This window comes from Pipistrellus kuhlii, unplaced genomic scaffold, assembly GCF_014108245.1.
Source record: "Pipistrellus kuhlii isolate mPipKuh1 unplaced genomic scaffold, mPipKuh1.p scaffold_m20_p_3, whole genome shotgun sequence".
NCBI lineage: Eukaryota > Metazoa > Chordata > Mammalia > Chiroptera > Vespertilionidae > Pipistrellus > Pipistrellus kuhlii.
Genome location: NW_023425529.1, coordinates 113,365,734 through 113,383,425, shown reverse-complemented (window position 1 = coordinate 113,383,425; position 17,692 = coordinate 113,365,734). Strand labels below are relative to the sequence as shown.

The window sequence follows — 17,692 nt, the reverse complement described above, 5'->3', positions numbered from 1 at the left end:
TTGTGTCTTGTTGTGCCTTTAAGTCAGCGCAGGAGAGACAGAGCTACATAACCAGAAACCCTGAGAGGAAGAAACATAGGGATTCAAAGAAACAGCACCCATATGAAAGAAAGGAGGAATCACCAGAAAAGCAAGTAAACAAAATGGAGGAAAGCAATATGTCAAGGAAAAAATTCAGAGCAATTATTATAAAGACGCTGAAAAGGTTGGAAGACAAATTCAAAAATATGTATAAGAACCAAGAACTAATGAAAAATTACATCGCTGCAATAAAGAACACAATAGAAAGCATCAACAGTAGACTAGAAGAAGTGAAGGATCACATCAGTGAGCAAGAAGAAAAGGTAGGAAAAAAAACCCAAGCAGAGCAGCATCAAGGGGGAAAAAAAATAACTTAAAAAACAGGAGCAGAGCCTAAGGGAACTTTGGGACAACACAAAACGAAGCAATATCCACATAATAGGGGTACCAGAAGGAGAGGAAACTGAGCAATGAACAGAAAACCTGTATGAAGAAATAATGACAGAAAATTTCTCTGATATTGAGGAGAAGAAAAAATTCACACAAGTCCAAGAAGCTCACAGAGTCCCAAACAAGATGAACCAAAAAAGACAGACAACAAGACACATTATAACTAAATTGGCAAACACCAATGACAAAGTAAGAATCTCAATGGCTGCCAGAGAGAGACAGAAAGTTACCTACAAAGAATCTCCCATCAGACTATCAACTAATTTCTCAACAGAAGAAAGTCAGGCCAGAAGAGAATGGGATGAAATATAAAAAGTCATGCAAAGCAAGGGTCTGCATCCAAGAATACTGTACCCAGCAAGGCTATCAATCAAAGTTGAAGGTGAAATCAAGACGTACACAGACAAAAAAGGACTAAGGAAGTTTATTACCACCAAACCAGCATTGCAAGAAATACTAAAGGGACTGCTATAAAAAGAAGAACTAGGAAGGGAAGAAGGAACATGGGCATAAAGAATAAAAATGGTTACACATAAGTACCTATCAATAAAAACTTTAAATGTAAATAGATTAAATGCCCAATCAAAATACATAGGGTAGCTGAGTGGATAAGAAAACATGACCTATATATTGTAACTGCTGTCTACAAGAGACCCCCCTAAGAATAAAGGACTCACAGACTAATGGTGAAGGGATGGAAAAAGGTTTTCAGGCGAATGGAAATGACAAAAAAGTTGGGGTAGCAATACTTATATCTGACAAATTAGAACTCAAATTAAAGGCTGTAACAAGAGAGCAGGAAGGCCACTTCATGATACTAAAGGGAGGAATTCAACAAGAAGATATAACACTGGTAAACATATATGCACCCAATATATAATCACCCAAATACGCAGAGAGAAAAAAAAAAAAAAGAAACTTCTGCAGGATATCAAGGGAGAGATTAATAGCAATACAGTCATAATCAATACAATACAGTCAAAATTCATTTAATACCACAATAACACCAATGAACAAATCCTCTAAACAAAAAATTAGCAAAGAAACATCAATTCTAAATGACTCACTAGATCAGCTGGAATTGACATCTTCAGAACATTTCACCCCAAAGCCACAGAATATACATTCTTCTCAAGCTACATGGGTCATTTTCAAAGATAGACAACTTATTGAGACACAGGCAAAGTCTCTCCAAATTCAAGAAAATAGAAATGACCTTAAGAGGGGAGTTCATAGCTCTACAGGCTTACCTCAAAAAACAAAAACAAAAAATGATAATAAATTATCTAAACCTATGACTCAAAGAGTTAGAAAGAGAGCAACAAGAAAAGCCCAGCATAAGCAGAAGAAAGGAAATAATAATGATCAGAGTGGAAATAAACAACATAGAGACCAAAAAAACAATACAAAAGATCAACAAAACCAAGAGCTGGTTGTTTGAAAAGATAAACAAAATTCATGAACCTCAAGCCAGGCTCACCAAGAAGCAAAGAGAGAGAAACCAAATAAACAAAATCAGAAATGAAAGTGTTGAAGTAACAACTGATCCCACAGAAATACAAAAAATTATGAAAAAATACTATGAACAACTTCATTCCAACAAAATGAACAACCTCGATGGCATGGACATATTCTTAGAAAAATACAAGTTCCCAAAAACTCAACCAGGAAGAATAAAAAAAACCTGAAAAGGCCAAAAACTACCGAAGATATTGAAGCAGTGATCAAAAATCTTCCAGCAAACAAAAGCTCTGGTCCAGATGACTGTACAGGGGAGTTCTACCAAGCATTCAAAAGAGAACTAAAATCTATCCTTCTCAGACTATTCCAAAAACTTAAAGAGGAAGGTACACTTCCAAGCTCTTTCTATGAAGCCAGCATCACCCTAATTCCAAATCAGATAAAGATACCACAAAGAAAGAGAACTACAGGCAATATCCTTGAATGCCAAAATCCTCAATAAAACTGTAGCAAATCGGATTCAGCATTACATTAGAAAGTTCATTCACCTTGACTAAGTGGCATTTATTCCAGGAATGCAAGGATGGAACAATATCTGCAAATAAATAAATGTAACACATCACATAAATTGAGAGACAAAAATCACATAATATTATCAACTGGTTCAGACAAAGTATTTGACAAAATCCAACATCCTTTCTTGATAAAAACTCTCAGCAAAGTGGGAATAGATATATTATTTCCACTCTGATCATAATAAAAGCTTTATATGACAAACCTCAACATAATAAAAGCTTTATATGACAAACCTACAGCCAACATCATACTCAATGGGCAAAAACTAAACTCATTTACCCTGAGACTGGGAACAAAACAGGAATGCCTACTTTCACCACTCCTATCCGATATAGTATTGGAAGTGCTAACTATAGCAATCAGACAAGAAGAAGAAATAAAAGGTATCCAAATTTGAAAAGAAGTAAAATTGTCCTTATTCACAGATGACATGATACTGTACAGATAAAATAACAAAGACTCCATCAAAAAACTACTAAACATAATAAATGAATTCAGCAATGTAGCAGGATACAAAATTAACACCCAGAAATATTGATATATGGCCTTTTTATACTCCAAAAATGAACTCGAGAAAGAGAAACGGGAAGAAAAAAAAAAAATACCCCATTTACCATTGCACAAAATAAATAAATAAATAAATAAATAAATAAATAAATAAATAATATCTGAGCTGAAACCAGTTTGGCTCATTGGATAGAGCATCTGCCTGTGGACTGAAGGGTCCTGGGTTCAATTCCGGTCAAGGGCATGTACCTTGGTTGCGGGCACACCCCCAGTAGGGGGTGTGCAAGAGGCAGCTGATCGATGACTCTCTCTCATCGATGTTTCTAACTCACTATCTCTCTCTCTTCCTCTCTGTAAAAAAATCAATAGAATATATATATATTTATATATATATATATATATAAATACCTGGGAATAAAGTTAACTAAGGAGATAAAAGACCTGTACTCAGAAAACTACAGGACATTGAAAAAAAGAGACAGAGGAAGACATAAACAAATGGAAGAACATACCATATTCATGGATTGGTAGAATCAACATCATTAAAATGTCCATACTATCAAAGCAATCTATTGATTCAAAGGACCTAAATAGACACTTCTCAAAAGAGGATAGACAGAAGGCCGAGAGAAATATGAAAATATGCTCAAAGTCACTAATCATTCGAGAGATGCAAATCAAAACAACAATGAGGTATCATCTCACACCTGTTATAGTGGCTATCATCAACAAATGACAAGTGCTGGGTGAGGATGTGGAGAAAAAGGGACCCCCATCCACTGCTAGTGGGAATGCAGACCTGTGCAGCCACTGTGGAAGACAGTATGGAGTTTCCTCAAAAAGTTAAAAATGGAACTCCCATTTGACCAAGTAATCCCATTTCTAGGCCTATATCCCAAGAAATCAAAAACACCATTCGGAAAGGATATATGCATCCCTGTGTTCATAATAGCTAAGATTTGGAAAAAACCTAAGTGCCCTTCAGCAGATGAGTGGATTAAAAAACTGTGGTACATCTACACAATGGAATACTACACTGCAATAAAAATAAGGAACTTTTATCATTTGCAACAGCATGGATGGAAGTGAAGAGCATTATACTAAGCAAAATAAGCCAGTCGGAGAAAGGATAAATATCACATGATCTCACTCATTTGTGGGATATAATAATCAACATAATTTCATGAACAAGAATAGACTGAACCAGAGACAAATAGCAAGAGAGGCAGAGTTAGAGAGCAACTAAAGGACTTGTATGCATGCCTATTAGCATACCCAATGGACACAGATACTGGGGCCTGTGGGGCTTGCTTGGAGTGAAAATAGCTTGGGGGCACAGGGTCAAGTGGGGAAAATGGAGACCTAGGTAAAACTTTAGACAATTAAAAAAAAAGTGAGAATAAAAAGAGAAACAAAAACTAAAAAAAATGAGTTCATACCAATTTCTCCAATTCCAGTATAATACCTGAGGGTTCTTTCATCCTCCCTTTCTGTTTATAAATTCCTTCTCCAACAGTGAAAAATGCAGATCTTATTTTCCTCAATATATTCACTTATTTGCTCATTTACATATTTACTCAATAAAACCAATCTCCCGACCACACCAGCCACCTCAACGCTTGCTGCCCACATCAAAAGCATGCCAATGTCCCCAGGCCTACGAAGTAAGAGAAGGGAAACTTAGAAAGATAGAGACAGAAAAGTAGGAAAGCAGGAAGAAAGAGATAGGAAGACGTTAGAAAAAGAGAAGGAAAGGGAGAATAGAGAGGGAGGGGAAGGGGGAAAGAAAAGGTAAAAAGAAAGTATAAGAGGAAGGGGAAGGGAAAGAGAAAGGGAGAAATACTTACTTTTAAAACATCTTCCACAGCCATCTTCCCTTCCTGTGCTAGTAAAATGGTGTATGGGTAAAGCCAGTGGACTGCATGTTTGACTGACATCATAGGAAAGGAATTCTATTTAGGAGCAAAAAAAATATATATGAATGAGGAACATCTAAAATAAATTTGAAAAATTATCTGAAATGTACATATGACATTAAAATTGCCTTATAAACAATAACCAATAGGCTACTCATATTTTTCAAAAGTCTACATAAGCATATATTCATTACTTCCACTTTTCTTCCTGTTCCACTTCCTTTCCTTTGGTAACCTCTCCCATACTCATCTTTCAGCTACCATCTGTCTGTTGATAGCTTCCATATTTATAGTCCTGACCTCTTTCTTGAGCTCTAGACTTGAACTCTCAATTGCACATTGGACGTGACTATATAAATATCCCATTGACCTCCATTCAACATGTCTAAAACTACATGTCTGAACACATCTCCCTACCCTACTTGTCCCAAACTCCCTTCTCTTCCATCTTTATTCCTAAGTTTAATCTCATCCATATTCACCTACCTTCAAAGTTATAAATTGCTTTCCCAATTCAGTTCACCTTACTTTTAAAAGTCTATTAACAGACAATTAGGGAAGATTTAGTATAGACCCTCTATTAGATGATATAGAATTATTGTTAATATGGTAATGGTGTTTTGTTATGTAAGAGAATGTCCTAATTCTGCGAAGTTGCACATTGAAGTAATAAGAATGTTAACTGTTGCCGAAACTGGTTTGGCTCAGTGGATAGAGCGTTGGCCTGTGGACTGAAAGGTCCCAGGTTTGATTCCGGTCAAGGGCATGTACCTTGGTTGCGAGCACATCCCCAGTGCAAGAGGCAGCTGATCGATGATTCTCTCTCATCGATGTTTCTAACTCTCTGTTCCTCTCTCTTCCTCTCTGTAAAAAAATCAAAATATATATATTTTTAAAAAGAATGTTACCTGTTGTGCACTTTCAAATGATCCAGAAAAAAAAAAAGAGAGCAAGCAAAAGTGGCAATATGTTAACAATTAGTGATTTTATTTGATGGAATTAGATATGTTCATTTTAATATTTTTAACCATTTTTTAGGTTTAAGAATTGTTCAAGTAAAAAATTCTAAGCAAAAACAAAAGAATGAAAAGTAAAATACATAATAAAAAAGATAAGAAAAACTGTTCTAGATGTATAGAACAATGTGAGCAATACCTGGGAAATCTAACTCACCAACTCTCAGGAAATTTAAAACAAATTGCAACATAAGTTTTAAAAATGTCTCATCTAAGTGATATCTCATTGTGGCTTTCATTTGCATCTCTCTGATGATTAGTGACATTGAGCATTTTTTCATGTCTATTGGCCATCTGTATGTCCTCTTTTGCAAAGTGTCTATTCAGGTCCTTTGCCCATTTTTTAATTGGATTGTCTTCCTGGTATTGAATTGTATGAGTCTTTTTATATATTTTGGAAATTAACCCTTTATCAGATATATCATTGTCAAACATGTTCTCCCATTCAGTGGGCCCTCTTTTCATTTTGTTGATGGTTTCTTTGGCTGTGCATGAGCTTTTTAGTTTGATGTAATCCCATTTCGTTATTTTTTTTCCCTTTGTTTTCCTTGCCCTAGGATACAAATTAAAATTACAATGAGTTATCACTTCGCTCCTGTCAGAATGGCTACCATCAATAAATCAACAAACAAGTGCTGGCAAGGATGTGGTGAAAAGGGACTCATGCACTGATGATGGGAATGCAAACTAGTGCAACCATTGTGGAAAATAGTATGGCATTTCCACAAAAAAATTAAAAAATGGAAGTGCCTTTTGACCCAGTGATACCACTTCTAAGAATATATCCTAAGAATCCCAAAACACCAATTCAAAAGAATACCTGCACCCTCATGTTCATAGCTGCATTATTTATTGTACAATAGCCAAGATCTGGAAACAGGCCAAGTGCCCATCAGTAGATGAGTGGATCTGGAATTAGGCCAAGTGCCCATCAATAAATGAGGGGATAAAAAAAGTGGTGGTACATTTACACAATGGAATACTACTCAGCTGTAAAAAGAAAGGAATCTTTCCTTTTATGACACCATGGATGGACCTGGAGATTATTATGGTAAGTGGAACAAGCCAGTCAGAAAAAAAACAAATACCATATGATTTCACATATATATGTGGTATCTAATAAACAAAGTAAACTGACGAACTAAAACAGTAGCATGGATATGAGGAAGAGACCAACAGCTGTTAGAGGGAAGTGGGGAGGGAGACTGGATAAAAGGAGAAGGGATTAGCCAAAGAACATATATGTATAACCGATAGACATAGACAACAGTACAGTAATGACCAGAAGGAAGAAGGGATGGAAACTGGGTGGAGATGGGCAAAGTGGAAGAAAAATGGGGTCATCTGTAATAGTGTCAAAAATTAAAATAAACTTTAAAAATATGTAAAAATAAATAAAATTAAAATGTCTCATCTAGGTGGTGTTCCCAGTACCTCGAGTTAGGCTCCTTGGCAGAGTCTCTATTTTAACAGTTTATATGCTCCCTCTGCATCCAGTCTCTCCTCATCCCTCCTCCTGTAAACAGAGCTATCTTCCTCTAACCTGTAAATGTACTTTTGCCCACCCCTGTATCTGATTGCTACACACCTTACCTACATAATAATGTTTGATGAGCCACTTCTTCCACATAATAAAACCCATACAACTTTACTCACCATGTAAAACACTTCACACTAAGGTTCTAATCCCTCTCTTCACTATACAGGCTTGCTCTAGTGATACAACTTATTGGCCAAACATATTGTACCAGGCCCTTTTATGATTCAACACCCTTGCAAGTGCTGTTCCCTCTGCCTGCAGGGTCCTTCCACCCTCCAGATACTACTGTCATGGCTTTTGTGATAGTGTAGTGGACAATTGTCAGTATTCCACCAAATCTCTTCAGATCAGTCCTTATCTTTTCTGTGCATCCAGCTTTCCCTTCTAGCAGCCAGTTGCTATATAGGTCTACCTATAATCTGAGCCAGCTTTGCACAAGGCTGGGAGATTAGCTAGTGCCTGGGAACCTGTGTATTCTGGGACAGCCATTTACCAATGACTAATGGTGCTTGAGTGTGAAAGCCCCAGCTCCCTCACATCAGGTAGGGGCAAGTCTGAGGCACAACTTACACTAGAGCACATGTGTCAAACACAAGGCCCGCGGGCCAAATCCGTCCCGCCAGGCCTTGCAATGTGGCCCGCACTGCGCTGTCATCACTGCACTCCGCTGCGTTTCCATCACAATGACAGTTTATGACTGTTCAGTAAAACATTCGGCCCGCGATTTAGGCTGGATTTTAGATTTTGGCCCCTTCTCTGATTGAGTTCGACACCCCTACACTAGAGCATACCTCTGTGTGATCAGGCTAAAGTTTTTCTCTCTGCGGAATTTTTACTTGAGTTGCATCTCTACCTTCCCGCCTCTAAGACTAAGATCTTTTAAGGGCTCAGAACATACCATTGGTCTCTGTTCAGTCTGCTGCACTGCACAATAAATTCATATGAGTTCTGGCAGTATTTAAAAAGGCAAACTGAAGTGATGAATATCCAAGGATGAACTTTTAAATTCTTTGCCACATTTGGTTACAACAGTCATTAATTTACTATACATACCAGGATTTGAACTGCAGCTGGTAAACTATCTAAAGGAAAATCTGGAAGTCCTAGAGTAGAAGATTCTTGCGAACAGAGTGTGGTAGCAAAGGACAAAAGCTGAGAAACTCTAGGGGAAAAAGATAAATGGTATTAAAGTTTTATTTTAATAGTTTTCATATATAATGTGCACAAATATATGTTAAATTTAAGAAGATGACATCTATTAATTTATTAAGGAACAAGAGCTCCACATTAAAATACCCCATTTAAAACTCAAATGATTAGATAACAGATCTGTTTCTTACATCCATCAAAATACGTGAAGTTTTTCATAACCTGGCAGCCTCACTTCCCAATCTCAATCTAAATCTATCTCTAGCCACGGCAGCTTTTTGTAGCCTCAAAAATGAGACATATTCTCATATACCATGCTTTTAAAAATATTCTTGGAATTCCTAATTCCATTATCTATCTGGCAAAGCATACTCATTCTTTAGAACCCATCTCAAATGCCAATGCCTTTATGAAATCCATATAAACTTTCAACCACAACTTTGAAAGTATTACTTTATTATACTATGTTAAATATGTTAAATATTCAAATATCTTTAACCTCTTCTAGATTTTGAGTTTCTTACCATCAAATATGCCTTTACCATGATTTTTACCTTTATCATCTTCTTTGTTGTTTTTATCATCAGAACTTACCACAACTACTAAAAAAATTCTTCAAAAATTATTGTCAATTGAATGAATGATTCAATCAATGGGCAATACAAATTCATGTTAAGTGTCCATATATTTATGTAAAAATATATAAATGTATAGCTGACTTACTTTTCAGCAGAAACATTGGATCCAACAGAATATAACAGTTTAAGTTGGTCCTAAAATACATAGGAACATCAAAACAATTAATAAAGAATATAATAAATTAAATACAAATGTTTTCTCAAAAATCCAATCTTTGAATTAATCAGACACTAAGTAATTAAGAGTAAAAAATAATTTATTGGTACATTCCATTTTTTTAAAAAAGTAACCTCCTTAAAAAATTCTGTTAGAGCTCTGTTCAACATTGCTCAGTGGTTAGAGTGTCAGTCTTCAGACCAAAGGGCTCCAGGTCAAGGGCTCGTACCTGGGTTGCAGGTCCGTTCCCTACCCAGTCAGGTGGTATATGTGGGAGGCAACCAACTAATGTGTCTCTCTCATATCCATGCTTTTCTCTCTCCCTCTCTCTCTCTCTCTCTCTCTCTCTCTCAAACTCTCTCTCTCTCTCTTTCTCTCTTTCTCCCCCCTCTGTCCTCTCTGTCCCCTTTCTCCACTCCCTCCCCTCTTTCCCCTATCTCCCACTCTCTAAAAAACAAATCAATGGAGGAGTGTTAAGATGGCCGCTGGCAGGACAGCAGTAAGGGAGAGAGTGTGAGTGGGGGAGTGATAGGCAGTGTATGGAACTTGTGGTGAGTGTATGTGTGTGTGTGTATGAGGGACAGTTAGATCCTGCAGGAGTCTCAGGGACTGACAGACTTGGCTCTCCTAGATGGAGAGCCTCTGATACAACTGCAAGCACTCCAGGGAAGACTGGCTCTGGCACAGAAACCATGCAATCTTGAAGGGAAGAGCTGCTGTAATTAGGAGCCCAGCCTCACCACCACCCAGATAGGCCTCAGACACCATTCAGGACCCTATACCACTCCAGCCAAAAACCTGATGCCTCAACTACAGACACACAGCCTCCAGGACTACAGCATCCCTGGCCACAGTCTCCTATGAGCCCCAGAGCATGCTCCCTCCCAAAAAGGCTGCAACTTCAGCCACAGGATCTGTACAACTTGACACCTGGACCGCTTGTTGGGACTCAGAGTTCCCGTCCCTACTGCCAAGTACACTGCGAGGTCTGCCCCCTGGCTCAGTCAGAGTATTTGGGGAGGTTCCACCTCCTTGGATAAACAAAACTGTCACATAGCGCACGTACTAACCCCAGCCCAAGTCAAAGCTGCTGGTGCAACCTGGTGTGCCCAGCCAAAGGTCACAGAACCACAATGCAGGTGCACTGCCAGAGGAACCTAGGGCGCCATCTTACCTTGGGTCCCTAGGCTGCAGAGTGAATTGCATGCCAGAGGGCTCTCACACCAGAGGAACTGTGCATACACCCCTGCTGACCCGAAGAATCTGAAGTAGACAATTAAGAAACCAGAACCAGGGAGAAGGGTGGAGCAACTCAAAGTGGAGACAATAAAGGGGTGAAACAAAAGCCAGACCCAGCCTCCAGTCTAGCAAGTCTCAGATGACTGAACTGCTAGGGGCTTCAATACCTCAGACACCAAGCCCAGGGCCAGAAAGAGATAACAAAAATGGGGAGACAAAGTAACAACACCCAAAGGGAATGAAAAAAGTAATTGCCATAAAAAGGAACTAAATGAAACAGAGGCATGCAATAGGTCAGAAAAAGAATGACAAGTAAGGGTCATGAAGTTCCTAAATCGGCTGGTTAAGAAAATCAACAACTAATGTAAGAATCAACAAGATATTAAGAATGACATAACTACAATAAAAAACACAATGGAAGGTTTCACCAGCACACTAGAAGAAGCGGAGTTATAAGACAAGGCAGAAAATATACCCAATCTGAACATCAAGTGGAGAAAATAATTAGAAAGCAAGAGGAGAGCTTAATGGAGTTTTGGGACAACATGAAACCAAGTAACATACATGTAACAGGGATGTCAAAAGGACAAGAAGAGGAGCAAGGGTTAGGAAAACAATACGAAGAAATAACAGAAAATTTCCCTAATTTGGAGAAAAGAAAACAGTCACATTAAGTGCAGAGTCCCACAATAGATGAACCCCAAAAGACCCATACCAAGACACGTTGTAATTACAATGACAAATGTTAATGGCAAAAAGAGAATCTTAAAGGCTGAAAGAGAGAGCCAGAGACAGAAGTACATCAGGCCAGAAAAGAATGGAATGAAGTATACAAAGTGATGCAAAGCAAGAAACTAAATCCAAGAATAATCTATCCAGCAAGGCTATTGTTCAAAATTGAAGAAAAAATCAAGAGCTTCATAGATAAAAAATAAAAAAGACTAAGGGAGTTTATCACTATGAATCCAGCAATGAAAGAAATGCTAAAGGGATGGTTGTAAAAAGAATAGAAAGGGAAGAAGGAACACATGCATATATAATAAAAATGGCTACAAATAACTACTTATTAATAAAAACCTTAAGCATAAATGGATTAAATGCTCCAATCAAAAGACATCAGGTGGCTGACTGGATAAGAAAACCTGACCCATACATGCTATCTATAAGAGATCCATGTCAGAACAAGGGACACTCAAAACCTGAAAGTGAAGGTATGAGAAAACATTATACAGGCAAATGGAAATGAAAAAAAGTTGGGGTAGCAATACTTACATCTTACAAAATAGACCTCCAAGTGAAGGCCATAACAACAGATAAGGAAGGCCACTTCATAATACTAAAGGGAGAAATTCTACAAGAAGATGTAACTCTGGTAAACATATATTCACCCATTACAGGAGCACCAAAATACATAATAAAAACTTCTAGAAAACATCAAAGGATAGATCAACAGCAATATAATCATAGTAGGAGACTTTACTATCCCATTGACATCACTAGATAAATCCTCTAGACCACATGTGTCAAACACAAGGCCCGCGGGCCAAATCCGTCCCGCCAGGCCTTGCAATGTGGCCCGCACCGCGCTGTCATCACTGCACTCCGCTGTGTTTCCATCACAATGACAGTTTATGACTGTTCAGTAAACCATTCGGCCCGCGATTTAGACTGGATTTTAGATTTTGGCCCCTTCTCTGATTGAGTTCGACACCCCTACTCTAGACAAAAAATTAGCAAAGAAACAGCAATCCTAAATGACTCACTAGATCAGAGGGACTTAATCAACATCTATAGTACATTCCACCCCAAAACTACAGAATACACATTCTTCTCAAGCGCACATGGGACATTTCAAAGATGGACCATATATTGGGATATAGGCAAAGTCTCTCCAAATTCAAGAAGATTGAAATCATATCAAGCATCTTTTCAGATCACAATGCCATAAAATTAGAAGTCAACTATAGTAAAATCACAAAAATTCAAACACTTGGAGGCTGAATTGCATACTATTAAACAATGAGTGGGTTACCAAAGAGATCAAAGAAGAAATAAAAAATAAAAAAAATAAAAAAAAAAACATCCTGGAAACAAACAATGAAATCACACCAATCCAAAATATTTGGGACACAATGAAAGCAACACTAAGAAGGAAGTTCATAGCATTACAGGCCTATCTAAAAAATAAAACTGGTAATAAATCATTTAACTCTGCAACTTGAAGAATTAGAAAAAGAGCAATAAGAAAAGTCCAGTGTGAGCAGAAAGAAGGAAATAAGAAAGAGCAGAGCAGAAATAAATGACATCGAGACTTAAAAAAAATACAAAAGATCAACAAAACCAATAGTTGGTTCTTTGAAAGGTTAAATAAGATTGACGAACCTCTAGCCAGGCTCACCAAGAAGCAGAGAGAGAGGACCCAAATAAACAAAATCAGAAACAAAAGAGGTGAAATAACAACAGATCCCTCCGAAATACGAAGAATCAAAAAAATACAATGAGCAACTGTCCTCCCACAAACTGATCAACCTAGAAGAAATGGACATATACCTAGAAAAATATGACCTTCCAAAACTCAACTTGGAGGGGAAAAAAAAAATCTGAATAGGCCAATAACTATGGAGAAAATTGAAGCAGTAATCAAAAAACTTCCAACTAACAAAAGCCCTGGACCAGACAGCTTCACAAGGGAGTTTTGTCAAACATACAAAGAAGAAATAAAACCTATCTTCCTCAGACTATCCCAAAAATTTCAAGAGTAAGGAGCACTTCCAAGCTCTTTCTACAAAGACAGCATTTACCCTAATGCCAAAACCAGATAAAGGCAATATAAGGGAAGAAGATTACAAGTCAATATCCCTCATTAACATATATGCCAAAATCTCAACAAAATTCTAGCAAATCAAATACATCATTACATCAGAAAGATCATACATCATGACCAAGTGGGATTTATTCCAGGGATGAAAGGATAAACAAGTCAATATCCACAAGTTAATAAATTTGATACACTACATAAACAAACTGAGAGATAAAAACCATATAATCATAACCATCGATGCAGAAAGAGCATTTGACAAAATCCAATACCCTTTTTTGATAAAAACCCTCAGCAAGGTGGGAATAGAAAGATCATGCCTCAACATTATAAAAGCCATATATGACAAACCCATAGCCAACATCATACCCAATAGGCAAAAACTAAAATCATTTCCCCTAAAAATAAGAACAAGACAGGGATGACCACTTTCACATTCCTGTTCAACATAGTACTGGAAATACTAGCCATTGAGATGAGACAAGAAGAAGAAATAAAAGGCATCCAAATTGGGGTGGGGGGTGGGGGGGAAGAAGTAAATCTGTCCTTATTTGCAGATGATGTGATACTGTACATAGAAAACCCCAAAGACTCCATCCTAAAACTACTAGCCTTAATAAATGAATTCGGCAATGTACCAGGATACAAAATTAACACGCAGAAGTCTATGGCTTTTCTGCACACCAATAATGAACTCACAGAAAGAGAAATCTAAAAAGCAATCCCATTTACCATTGCAACAAAAAGAAATTAAGAAACCTAGGATCAAATTTAACCAAGGAGACAAAGGACCTGAGCTCAGAAAATTTCAGGATGCTAAAAAAGATAGGGGAAGACATATCAGATGAAAGAACATACCGTGTTCATGGATTGGTAGAATCAACATAATTAAAATGTCCATACTACCCAAAGCAATCTATAAATTCAATGCAATCCCCATTAAAATACCAATGGCATACTTCAAAAACCTAGAAATTCCACAAAAATTTATCTTTAATAAAAGAAGACCCAGAATAGCTGCAGCAATCTTGAGAAAGAAGAACAATGTTGAAGGGATCACAATACCAGATATAAAGCTATACTACAAAGCCATTGTTCTCAAAACTGCCTGGTTCTGGCACAAGAACAGACATATGAACCAATGGAACAGAACACAGAATCCAGAAATCGACCCAAGACAGTAAGCTCAATTTATATTATCAAATGAGGCAAGAGTATACAATAGAGACAAGATAGTCTCTTCAATAAATGGTGCTGGGAAAACTGGACAGATACTTGCAAAAAAAAAAAAAAATGAAACTAGATCACCAACTTACACCATACACCAAAAAAAACAAAACAAAAAACAAAACAAAACAAAAAAAAACTCAAAATGGATCAAGGAATCAAATGAATTAAATGTAAGATGGGAAACCATAAAAATCCTAGAAGAAGTCATAGGCAGCAAAATAGCAAACACTTGTCATAGAAATATCTTTACTGATACAGCTCCTAGGGCAATGGAAACTAAAGAAAAAATAAACAAATGGTACTATATCAAAAGAAAAAGCTTCTGCACAGCAAAAGAAACCAACAACAAAGCAACAAGAAAGCCCACTGCATGGGAGAGCATGTTTGCCAATGTTATCTCCTGTAAGGGTTTAATCTCCAACATTTACAAGGAACTCATACAACTTAACAAAAGGAAGATAAACACCCCAATCAAAAAAAATGGGCAAAGGACCTAATAAACACTTTTCAAAAGAGGACATTCAGAAAGCCAAGAGACATATGAAACCATGCTCAAAGTCACTAATCATCCAAGAGATGCAAATCAAAACAACAATGCCATACCATCTCATACCTGTCAGAATGGCTATCATAAAAAATCAACAAATGTCAGGTACTGGAGAGGATGAGGAGAAAAAGGAACCCTCCTTCACTGCTAGTGGGAATGCAGACTGGTGCAGCCACTGTGAAGAACAGTATGCATTACCTCAAAAAATTAAAAATGGAATTGCCATTTGACCGAGTAATACCACTTCTCGGAATATATCCCCAAAATTCAGAAATACCAATCAGAAAAGATATATGCACACCTATGTTCATAGCAACACAATTTACAATAGCTAAGATTTGAAAACAGCCTAAATGCTCATCAGCAGATGAATGGATTAAAAAACAATGATACATCTACACATTGGAATACTATGGTGCTGTAAAAAAGAAGGAATTCTTACCATTCACAACAGCATGGATGGAACTGAAAAGCATTATGCTAAGTGAAATAAGCCAGTCAGTAAAGAAAAATACCACATGATCTCACTTCTTTATGGATAACAAAGAACATTATAAACTGATGAACAAAAATAGATACAGAGGAATGGGAAATATCAAACAGATTTTCAAACTATAGTGGGACAGCTGGGAGGGTTAGGGGAGAGAAGTAAGAGATCAACTGAAGGACCTGTATGCATACATAAGCGTAACCAATGGATACAAGTCACTGGGGGGGGGGGGGGGTGAGGGCATGTTCTGGTGGGAAGGGGAGGCTAGGGGAAGGTCAATGGGGGAAAAAAGGAGACATGTATACTACTACTTACAATACTTTAAACAATAAAATTTTTTTAAAAAGCGGCATCAAAATAAAAAGCTTCTGCATAGCAGAAGAAACTATCAACAAAACAATAAGAAAGCCCACTGCATAAGAGAACATATTTGCCAATGTTATCTACAATAAGGGTCTAATCTCCAAAATGTATAGGGAACTCATACATCTTAACAAAAGGAAGATAAACAATCCAATCAAAAAATGGGCACAGGACCTAAATAGACACTTTTAGAAAGTGGACATACAGTAGGCCAAGAGACATATAAAAGCACTAATGGCCCAGTGCACAAAAATTGTGCATGGGGGAGGGGGGTTGATGTTCTTCAGCCTGGCCTGCACCCTCTCCAATTTAGGACTCCTCGGGGGATGTCCAATTGCCAGTTTAGGCACGATCTCTATGGGATTAAGCCTAAACCAGCAGTCAGACATCCCTCTCAAACTCCGGGACCGCTGGCTCCTAACTGTTCACCTGCCTGCTGGCCTGCTTGTCCCCAAACCCCCTCTCTCCCACCAGCCTTCTCATCCCCAACTACCCCCCCCCAACCAGCCTTATAGCCAACTGCCCCCCTCCAGCCTGCTCACCCCAAACAGCACCCCCTACCAGCCTGATCACCCCCAACTGCCACCCTTGCTGGCCTGCTCATTCCTAACTGCCCTTCCCCTTGTCCTGCTCGCCTCCAGCTGCCCTCCTGACTGGCTTGATCAACCCCAAATAGCCCCCCCCCCAACTGGTCTGCTCACTCCCATCTGCCACCCCTGCCAGTCTAATCACTCCCAACTGCCCCTCCCTGCTGGCCTGCTTGCCCCCAACTGCCCTCCATGCCAACCTGATCATCCCCAACAACCCCCCTGGCCAGCAAACTTGCCCCCAGTTGCCCCCCCCTGCCAGCTTGATTGTCCCCAACTGCCCCCCACTGCTGGCCTGTTCACCTCCAACTGATTCCCCTGCTGGCTGCTCATCCCAAACTGCTCCCCCACCTGTCTGATACCCCCTACTGCCCTCCCCTCCTGGCTTGATCGCCCCTATACACCTCTGCCTTGGCCCTGCCACCATGGCTTTGACTGGAAGGACGCCCTGATGGTCTCCCGGTCTAATTAGCATATTACCCTTTTATTAGTATAGATGCTCAAAGTCACTAATCATTCAAGAGATGCAAATCAAAACAACAATGAGGTACCATCTCACATCTGTCAGAATGGGTATCATCAACAAATCAACAAATGAAAAGTGCTGGCAAGGATGTAGAGAGAAAGGAACCCTCCTGCACTGCTGGTGTAGCCACTGTGCAAGACAGTATGGAGTTTCCTCAAAAAGTTAAAAATGTAACTCCCATTTGACCCAGTAATCCCATTTCTAGGAATATATTCCAAGAGATCAGAAACACTAATCAGAAAGAATATATGCACCCCTATGTTCATAGCAGCACAATTTATAATAGCTAAGACTTAGAAAAGGCTAAGTCCCATCAGCAGATGAGTGGCTTATAAAAAAGCGGTATATCTATACAATGGAATACTACACTGCTATAAAAAAGAAATAAGTCTTACCATTCACAATAGCATGAATGAATATAGAGAGCATTATGCTAAGCAAAATCAGTCAGTTGAAGAAAG

The 17,692-nt window shown here is 38.3% G+C and overlaps 1 protein-coding gene across 1 annotated transcript in view; it reads right to left on the bottom strand.

Annotated features, from left to right (window-relative positions):
• Window positions 1-17,692, bottom strand: part of VWA8 (von Willebrand factor A domain containing 8) — a 341,016-nt gene that overhangs the window by 267,638 nt on the left and 55,686 nt on the right. Inside the window, exons 7-9 of the mRNA XM_036454732.2 lie at window positions 9,360-9,409; window positions 8,541-8,649; window positions 4,863-4,967 (exon numbers count right to left, since the gene is read on the bottom strand). Coding sequence (XP_036310625.1) covers window positions 4,863-4,967; window positions 8,541-8,649; window positions 9,360-9,409 — 264 coding nt within the window. The remainder of the gene's footprint in view (window positions 1-4,862; window positions 4,968-8,540; window positions 8,650-9,359; window positions 9,410-17,692) is intronic.